Genomic DNA, 9,835 nt, shown 5'->3' with positions numbered 1-9,835 from the left:
AACTGCAAATCCCCTTTCCCCACCAAACCATGAAGCTTCTCATGCCTGCCCACCCCTCAGTCTCTCTCTCTGTCTCTGTCTCTGTCTCTCTGTCTCTCTCTCTCTGTCTCTCTGTCTGTCTCTCTGTCTCTGTCTCTCTGTCTCTCTCTCTCTGTCTCTGTCTCTCTCTCTCTCTCTGTCTCTCTGTCTCTCTCTCTGTCTCTCTCTCTCTGTCTCTCTCTCTCTGTCTCTCTCTCTCTCTCTCTCTCTCTCTCTCTCTCTCTCTCTCCCTCTCTCCCTTTCTATTATAGCTAATGCACCACCATCATTTACTTACCCAGGTTGGCCACATATACTCATTCTCAATTCCTCACTCTCTTTTACCCTCCCATAACCAATCAGCTGTTAAATCTTGCCATTTCTATTTCTACAACATCCCTCATATATGTTGATTCCTATCCATTCATAGATAGCTAGGTAGCACAGTGATAACACTCCAGGCCTGGACAAGGTAGAACTCATATTCTTGAGTTCAAATCTGACCTCAGATACTTACTAGCTCTGCAACCCTGGGCAAGTCACTTAACCCTATTTGCCGCAGTTATCCTCATCTGTAAAATGATCTAGAGAAGTAAATTACAAACAATTCCAGTATCCTTGCCAAGAAAACCTCAAATGGGGTCACAAAGAGTGAAGCACTGCTAAAAAACACCCCTGAACAACAACAACCCATTCTTACCACCACCAGACCTACATCACCTCTCTGCTAGACTACTACAAGAGCTTCCTAATTAGCTACCCTAAATCTCTCCTCTCTTCTATACATCTTCCTCACAACTGCCAAAGTAGCATTCTTAAGCCAGGGATCTGCCTGTGTCTCTGCCCTATGCTCAATAAACTAAAGTGGTTCCCTACTGCCCCTGAACTAAAAATACAAACTCTTCACTTTACCATTTAAAGCTCTTATGCCTGTTCCCAACCTTCCTTTCTAGCTTTATCATCTATTATTCCACTTCTTGCAATGTATTTACAATCCAGCCATACTGACTTTCTTACTGTAATTCACACACAATTCATTTTCCTTCTCCTAATTTCCTCCTCTGTGCCTCTGAAGTGATTGTCCCTCAGCCTGTAATATCCTCCCTTTTCACCTCCACTTCTGGGAATCCCTAATCTCTCTTAAAATTCAGTTCAAGCACTACCTTTCCCTGGGACCTTTCAAAAAACTAACCATTCCCACAAATTCTTCCTTTTATTTATTTTCTCTATACTTCTATTAAAGTTACAATATAGGGACCAGAGCTAGGATTTCATTAATGTAAGGAACTCCTGGATAAGGTAGATTCTCTCTCCCAAAGCTGATTGACACTTTCTTTGCAATGTTAGTGCCTTAGACAGTTTCTAGAGGTTAAGTGACTTGCCCAGGGTCTCATAGGTCTTAGGTATCAGAGTTGGACTTGAACCCAGACCTTGTGAATCCAGATTAGTCCTCTGTTAAACCACACAGCTTCTATGTGTGTGTGTGTGTGTGTGTGTGTGCTAAGAGAGACAGAAATCAATTAACAAGCATTTATTAAGAATATCTCTCTGTAGATAATTAGTGCTTCATAAAAATGTTGGTTGATTTGTCTCTTTTTCTACGTGTCTCTTTCTCTGTTCGTTTCTCTTCCTCTATTAGATTCCTCTCTCACTTTCAGATAATTCTCCTTTTCTGTCTTTCACTACATATTGCTATCCCTCCCAATTTATATCAGCATAGGAATGTCCATGCAGAACCTTTCTCCCTTTGAGTAGGGTTGTCCAATGATTGTTCTGGCTATTTTTCACTCCTAAAAGCTTGCAAAAGCCTGGAAAATGCCCCGAGGCCACAGGTTTTGTTGATATATTACATCTGTGTGCACCTGTCTCCAGAGCATTTTGGAGATGTTTGTCTACCAATACATCTGGTTTCAGGTGCAGAGCCCGCCAGGCTAAGATATAGGGAGTCTACGGGAGGGAGGGAATGGAAGAACATTGTCTGAAAACAAGGCTTTCCAGTAAATTACCTTACTGCCCCTCCAAGCAGATCCTTCCTCCCTTCCTTGGATGAGAGAAAACAAAGTAATTAGGAACTTTAAAAGGCTTTTGTGGTTTTGAAGACTTTGGCAATACCTGTTGAAAATGCCATCTCCATAATTGCCTTGTCTCAATGGTTCTTTTGTCCCTCGTGATGCATCATGTAATTTCTGAAGGGTTGTTTTGCACCCACCCCTCTCAGGGTTGGGTGTTTTCTCCATATTCTGAACGTGAATCTGTTTGGTGCAAACCATTCTTTCCTCCCATCCCTTCACTTCAGGACATCTCCATCCTTGGCCCCTACAAAGGATGACAACCATGCAACAAAGGTAGGGCCTTTTGCTTTTTCTTCCCCAAATCCACAGCTGGGAATGCTTTTTAAAGAGTGTATAGACAAGAAAATCATATGGCTCTCAGCTGGGACTGGATCTTTATTTATGAAAAAGCTTTGAAAGACCACCTGAGGAAGGGAGGGTGGAGGTAAAGATGAGTTGCTCTGCCAAGTGTAGAGAGAACTGCTTTGGCCCTAAGGCAGACATTTTGATCTTCATGTAAAACTGCCCAAATCATATTGTACTTTCATTATGAAAGCAATATAAAGCCGTTTTTCTGGGGCACTGTGGTCCTGCTTAAACATGTATAAACTGCTTTATTAGAGATTATGGGACTATTGGGACCAAGCGCAGAAGTGATCATTTCTATGATAATGTGAGATAATTTCAGAGTGATTCATTGGTGGAGATGTTTAAATGCTCCACTTGAATCTCATTGCTTTGGGGTGGGGGGTAGGGAGTAATAAAAAAGTTCTATGCAGAAAGTGAATCTTTGGGTGTTTAGAAAAAACCTCTTTGGGTGGCTGAGGAGCACAGAATTCTTTCAGGCAGCCATGTGGCATGCTAGGAAACAAAACTCATCAGGCTTTTAGGGTCTAGATCAGAGGTTCTCAAAGTATGGTCCAAAACCCCCTTGGGGTCCCCAAGACCTTTTCATGAGGTCCACAAAGTCAAAACTATTTTCAAAATAATACTAAGATATTTTTATTTCTAATACATCAAATGTTGACAGAAACAACTCACATCAACAATTTTCAAGATTGTTAAAAGGGCCCTAAGATCAAAAAAGTGGGACCTTTTCTAGAATCTAGAATGATGCTCTCCTTTGGCCAATGATAACTGCTTTCTCTTCAGACTTCCTCGGTTACATATTTTGTCAATATTTGGGAAATAGACCATGGGGCCAAAAAAGCCCTTCCCCAGTTGTGGATATATTTAGGTCAGCACTAAACTAATTTAAAACCTGGAGCAAAATAAGAAGATGGGAAATCATAGACTTAAAACCAGAAGGACCTTGGACATCATCACCTGATTATACAGATGAGGAAACTGAGGCACACAGAAGTTAATGACTTGCCCAGATGAATAAACCTACAAAGCATTTGATGTTTCCAAGTCTAATTTCCTATCCATCATCCCATGATGACTCTTGGAGTAGCAATAGACCATTACATTTGATTAAACAAAGAGGGATTCAATGTGTTCTGTTTGGTTCCAGAAAGCATAACAAAGAGAAACAAGGAGGGGATGGAGGTTGCAAAGAGGCAGATTTAGGTTTAATGTAAGGAAAAACTTTCTGGCAATTAACAGTTGTCCAAACTTGGAATGAATGAATGTCTTAGGAGGTAGTGAGATCCCTGTCACTGGAGGTCTTCAAGCAAAGGGTGTGGGACCATTTGTTAAGTGGGTTGTAAAGTTGGAATATTCTGCACATATGGGTCTGACCAGGTGACCTCTGAGGTGCCTTCCTCCTAGGAGACTCTTCTGGGATTCTCAGATTCTCTGAATCCCATGAAGGGCTTTTTCTGGCAGTGTTTTGTTTCAATTAAAAAGAAACCCTGCAGCCTTCTAAAGGGTACAGTCAAAGTCAATCTTAGAAGCTGGTACCCCGAGATGGTAACTTCAGAATTCGCCTCTGGTTTTCCTTTTAAGTCATGGCAGAGTGGGTGGAGATGCCCTTGAGCGGGTAGGTAAGATCCCAAGCAATGCTGGCCTTGGGCTAGAGTATTTAGGGCCCAGCCACCTGACATCCTCCATCATTTAGCAAAGTCTTCCATCACCACCTGCAGTTCCTCGGCTAAGGGACTGTTCTTGAGAGCATTGGTGCCTCAGGTTACCCTGACTATGTCAGCCTCTCTCAGAGAGGATCTGATAATCCATCAGTCAGTAGGTATTAATAAACAAGCAAACTCCCTACTACATGCCAAGCTCTGGGCACACAAAGACAAAAATGACATCAAACAGTTACACTTGAGGACACACATATGGCATCAAAAGGTGGCTCCCCACCCTTGCTCTAGTAGGAGACAATACACACATGTATATAAGTATGTATATACTATATATGTATATACACATATATAAGTATACACTATGTATGCATATATAAGTATATACTATATATGTATATACCCAAACACATACATATAGACACATACTTGTACATCATACACACACACATATGTATATATATATGTTTGTAAATATATATGCTGGTATTCAGGGAGATAGTGACTGCTGCTTCAGTACTTCCAGGAAACTTGGTGTGGGTTTTCCCTCCACATATACAGATTGCAACCACTCTATATATACATCATGCCCTTTGTGAGTTATATCTCTTAGGGGGTGGGGAGAGGGGGGAAGAGGGAGAAAACCATATAATAATAGCTGACAATACTACAGCACTCTAAAGTTTTCAAAATTCTTTGAGTCTCATAAGACAGCATAGAGTTCTAGACCTGGAGATAGGAAGGTCTGAGTTCAAGTCTGGCCTCAGATACTTACTAGCTAGAGGACCATAGGCAAGCCCCTTTGCCTCTTCAACTGTCAATTGTGAATGATAATAGCACCTACCTCCCAGGATTGTTGTAAGGGTCAAATGAGATAATCTTTATACATAGTGCTTAGCACAGTGCCTAGAACAAAGTAGGCACTATGTAAATGCTTATTTTTCATCCTTATAACACTATAGGCATTATTAGCCTAAGGCTATCAAATGACTTGCCCAGGGTCACACAGCTAATACATTTCCAACAAGGATTTGAACCCAGATCTTTCTGATGCCAATCCCATCATGCTACCAGATTGCCTTCTTATAATCAATCTTCTTGGCACACAGTATACATTTATAAATGCCTGTTGATTGATTGACTATTTACCAAAATTCACTGACTATGAAATCAGAAGCAAAGCTGATAATAATTAATTGTACTCCATCTCCCAGGGTCTCCCAGGGACATTCGCCTATTATGTGCTGACCCAAAGGAATCACATGATGAAGGGAAGAATTTCAAATATCAGTAAAAAGGAAAGAAGGAGAAATTGCTTTAAAGCTATCCCTTAGATATCAACTCAGTCTGTGAATCAATTCCACAAAGATTCTCAAACTGGTATAATCCAATGTAATCATTACATGTGACTCATTCCAGCAGGTGAATGCATCCATAAAGCAGAATCATAGAGAGGCAGAGTAGGAATCATCCACTTCTAAACAGGAAATGCCAACTTTAGTGCAAAAGAGAAGCATTTCCATCTGCTTCCCATTAAATAGAAATGCAGGTCCTAATCAAATAAAGATGGCACCAAGCTAGAGGGTTGAACCTCAGTTCAAGTCCTGCCTTAGATATTTGTCAGTTGTATGGCCCTAAGTAAGTCATGTGACCTTTCTCAGCCTCAATTTCCTCGTCTGTAAAATGTAGGTGATAATAATTGCATCTACCTCACAGGGTTTCTATAAGGCTCAAATGAGATAATATATGTAATGTGCTTGGCAAACCTTCAAGGACCCTATAAATGTCAGTGAGTTAGCTACCCAAGGTAAGCAGGTGACAAAGCTTGGATTCAGATTCAGAAGTTCTGACAAAAAAGTCAATGTTTTTTCTACTAAGACAATTTCAAGGAAGCCTTGGGGGGAGGAAGGGGCAGGGTTAGAAAGCAGAAAAATGATAAACAAAAAGCTTTGTCCTCAGGAAGAAAGTAGTAAATCCCAAGCAAATATCTCAGCAGACCTCACCTTTATTGGAAGGAAGGAAGGAAGGAAGGAAGGAAGGAAGGAAGGAAGGAAGGAAAAGAGGGAGGGAGGGAGGGAGGGAAGGAAAAGGAGAAGGGAGGTAAGGAAAAGGAGGGAGGAAAGGGAGGGATTTCTGTATCCTCTCTTTCCAGAAGCAAGCTGGGCTTCTTAGAAATGTTTCTGTTGAAACTCTCTCTCAATAGGGGAGCGATTCAGGTACCAGACAAATATCATGAACTTATTTCTCTTAAAAAAATTAAGATGCTTTAATCTCTTCCCCTGCCTCCCTCTGAAAAATCATCTGGGCTTTCTACCAGCTTCTCCTGAATAGGCTTACAGCCTGTTACCTGAACTGGGTTCAGTAGCAGTCAATTATGTAATTAAGGGCTTTTTTCCCTTGGGCTCAAGTCAAGCATTAAATACTTATTGGCTGGGAGTTGTTATTGTTTTTAATCAGATCCCACCCCCTAGATGAGGGTCTCTAGATAAAAGAAAGGTCAGAGGGAAATAGGAATAAATCTATTGAGTGTGAAAATTCCTTTGAAATCTCACCTATTTGGTTTTAAATCCAACGGTGACAACCAATGACAAAGATCACATTCACCCTTCCATGCTCCAGGGAGAAACACTGTATTGTGTATTCATAGACCCAATAGTATAAAGGGGCCTTTGCAGTGAACTCTGTGGGAAAAGCCAAGTTGTGCCAATTGTACCCATCTAAATGGACCCCTTCCATGTTCAAAACCCCCAGACTGAGCACAGCAGGACCTGGGTCCATAAGCTACTTCCCTAGTCACCACAGGGTGAAAATTGGAATATGAGATAATGAGTGGCAGGTTCACTGCTTTGTTATAATGCCCAAACCCAACTAGTTCAGCTCATGTCTGCAGCCAGAGGATCTGGACCCAGTGGTGAGCAGAGAAACTTTTCAGAGTACAAGTAAGCCAGCAACTCAGTAAGCATCCAATAAATACCTGTTGATTTGTGAATGAAAGGAGGGATCTATGCAGGAACCCCCTAGTCTCAGATTTCTCCTAATATCCCCTTCCTAAATCCATTTGCCTCTGCACAATAAAAAAAAATTGAAACCATTAGCCTTAGGCCTGGCACCTTATTGGTATTTTCTTAAAACTTTTTTGATGTGTACTTAGAACCCTGAACAGCCTCTAACTGCCAACAGGATAAAATGTCTTAGCTTGTCAAACCAAGCAAATCTGTGATCAAATTACTAGGGGTTCAAAGCAACTTACACAAGATACTTGCAAGACTAGAGGATGCTGACTGGAGGATATAGAAGCCTGTCATACTGATACCAAATGTTTGTGGCATCATTTAATGCCATCATTGTAGTAGCCCCAAACCCCCATCAGAGGAGGTTTTCTGTGGAAGAAAAGGGCTAGATGGAGCAACACAGTGAGGGACTTCTCCTGGGACAACCTGGGCAAGGCACTTTAGGAGGAGGGGGCAATTAGAAGAAACCTATGAAATGAGGGTGCTCGTCTGGGAGAGTCAATGACAAGCAAAATGGGTTTGCCACAATGAGATCGTAGGTTCATAGAGTCACAGATCTCCAGCTAGAAGGATTGTTAAAGGTCATCCAATCTGATGCCTTCGTTTTACAGATGAGGAAAGGGAAGCCCAGAGAGACTGATTTGCTTGAGGATTATGGACTTGGGCCTCCCAAGTAAGACAGTGGTCTATCCATCTTCTGTAGCCCTGCATCAATCTAAATCCCCTCGACTGGTATTTGAGATGCGGCTCTTTTGCTACCTTCTACAAGAAGCAGAGCCCCCAGTTGTTAGTTCAGGGGTTCTATGAGTTGGCTTGAATCTTCCTTTCCAGACTTATTTCACGTTATTCCCTTCACTGTCAATCACTCAATCAGCAAACATTTATTATAAGTGCCTACTATGTATCAAGCCCTACACTAGGCACTGGGGACATGAATACAAAGGATGATGAGACAATCCCCACTCTCAGCAACCCCTCCTCTTCATGTAACCCAGCTGAAAGTGATCTCTCCCTCCTTAAATTGTCCTGGAGCTTTGTCATGTCATGTTCCTTGGCCCTACCACATTCTACTTTACATTATTTTGGCATGTTTCATACCCCCCATTCAATCAGAGATTTGTCTGGAGTACTAATATACAGGGGGACATGATTCTCCCACATTTGTCTAGAGAACCAATATACAGGGGTTCATGATTCCTCCAACAGCCCATTTTTCTACCAGAGATTGTTTCATGGCCCTTCACCAACCCAAGGCTGTGAGTGGCTTGGGGGATTCAGACTCTAGATGTTCAGTCTGGGGTTTCTGAGTTTCAAAGGGGGCCCATTGTGGAGGTGTAGCCCTACCCTCTTGGCAAGCCCCACCTCCAAAGTGCTATCACCATGATATCGCTCTTCGAGAAGTGCTTCCCTTTCCCCTCCATAACCATGATGGGAGAGTGGTCTCCCTGGGGGATGGTTCACCACATTTTTAGCAGTGTTGGACTGTTTCCTGTCCCACAGTTTCTGCTCCCTACCTGAGAACCGTTCCCCTTCTGTACCAGATCTTTGACTCTGAGTGTCATGGTCTTTTCATTCAGCCATATTTCCTTCCCAAGCTGATCCCCTACCTTGTTCTTTGAAGCTCCTTTCTTGGAGAATTTGTGTTAGTCATTTCCGCAGCCTGGAATCTATTTCCTCCCTCATTCTGCCAGTTACAATCCTTCACTCCCTCTCAGCCTCAGTTTGGGTGCCCCCTCCATGTGGCCTTCCTTGATGCACCCAGCTGAAAGTGATTCTTCCCTCCTTAAACTGGCCTGTAGCACTTTGTCTTCAGCTGTTTTTGCTCCTAACACATTCCACTTTTGTTTTATTTTGTTATGTTTCACATCCTCCCATTCATTTTTAAGTTTCTTGAGGGCAAAGCCCATATAATTTTCCATCTTTGTACCCCCGGCACCAATATAGTGTCTCTGTTAGGCTATAAACTCTCTAAGGGCAGAGCCTGTGTTTAATTCCAACTTCCAATTTCTCCCAGAGCTATAGGACAGGGTACTGAGTACAGTGGGTGCTCTAAAAATGTTTGATGAATCCTTGGTTTGAAGTCTCATGGTAATAACTGGCATTTACATGGGCTTTAAAGTTTGAAAAATGCTTCACTTTTATTAGTTCATTCAAGTCTCATAACAAACTACCCAAGGGGCCAGTACAGGCATTAATTGGCCCATTTTACAGATGAGGAAAATAAAGCTCATGGGCTTAGGTGATGTGCCCATAGTCACACAACTAAAAATTGTCTGATGTGGAATTTGAACCCAAATCTTCCTGACAAGCTCAGCAATTTAAACTAGAATTAAAGCCTAAATTAATGTAAAAAAAAAAAAGTAAATATCCACTTCTCTTTGATTTGTCAAGACATGAAGAAGAGAAATGAGAATGTAATGTCACCCTCTTTCTTTAAGGGTGGATCTAAATAGACCTTGGAGCGTTCCTTGCAACCCTTATCTGCTCTTCCTTTCCTCCATCTTCCTTGTCTCACAAGGATTGAATTAGGGCCTATAGTGGTGTGTGTGTGTGTGTGTGTGTGTGTGTGTGTGTGTGTGTGTTTTCCTTGTTTACCTGTTTGTGTCTTTCTTGGGTCTGATAATTGGAGGTCAAGTTTTCCATTGAGCTCTGGTTTGTTCATCAGGAAAGTATGGAAGCCTTTATTTCATTAAATTACCATCTCCTTGCCTGAAAGATTATGCTCAGT

At 41.8% G+C, this 9,835-nt stretch overlaps 1 protein-coding gene across 1 annotated transcript in view; it reads left to right on the top strand.

The window, feature by feature from the left end:
- The first annotated feature begins 1,930 nt into the window (after positions 1-1,930).
- Positions 1,931-9,835, top strand: part of KCNMB2 (potassium calcium-activated channel subfamily M regulatory beta subunit 2) — a 220,260-nt gene continuing 212,355 nt past the window's right edge. The window contains exon 1 of the mRNA XM_069104834.1: positions 1,931-2,363. Within this exon, the coding sequence (XP_068960935.1) occupies positions 2,344-2,363 (20 nt within the window). The 5' untranslated portion in view covers positions 1,931-2,343. The remainder of the gene's footprint in view (positions 2,364-9,835) is intronic.

This window comes from Petaurus breviceps, unplaced genomic scaffold, assembly GCF_028583685.1.
Source record: "Petaurus breviceps papuanus isolate PSGF00001 unplaced genomic scaffold, PetGlider_PUasm1.0 688, whole genome shotgun sequence".
In the NCBI taxonomy this organism is placed as follows: domain Eukaryota; kingdom Metazoa; phylum Chordata; class Mammalia; order Diprotodontia; family Petauridae; genus Petaurus; species Petaurus breviceps.
This window is presented reverse-complemented; position numbering and strand designations above follow the sequence as displayed.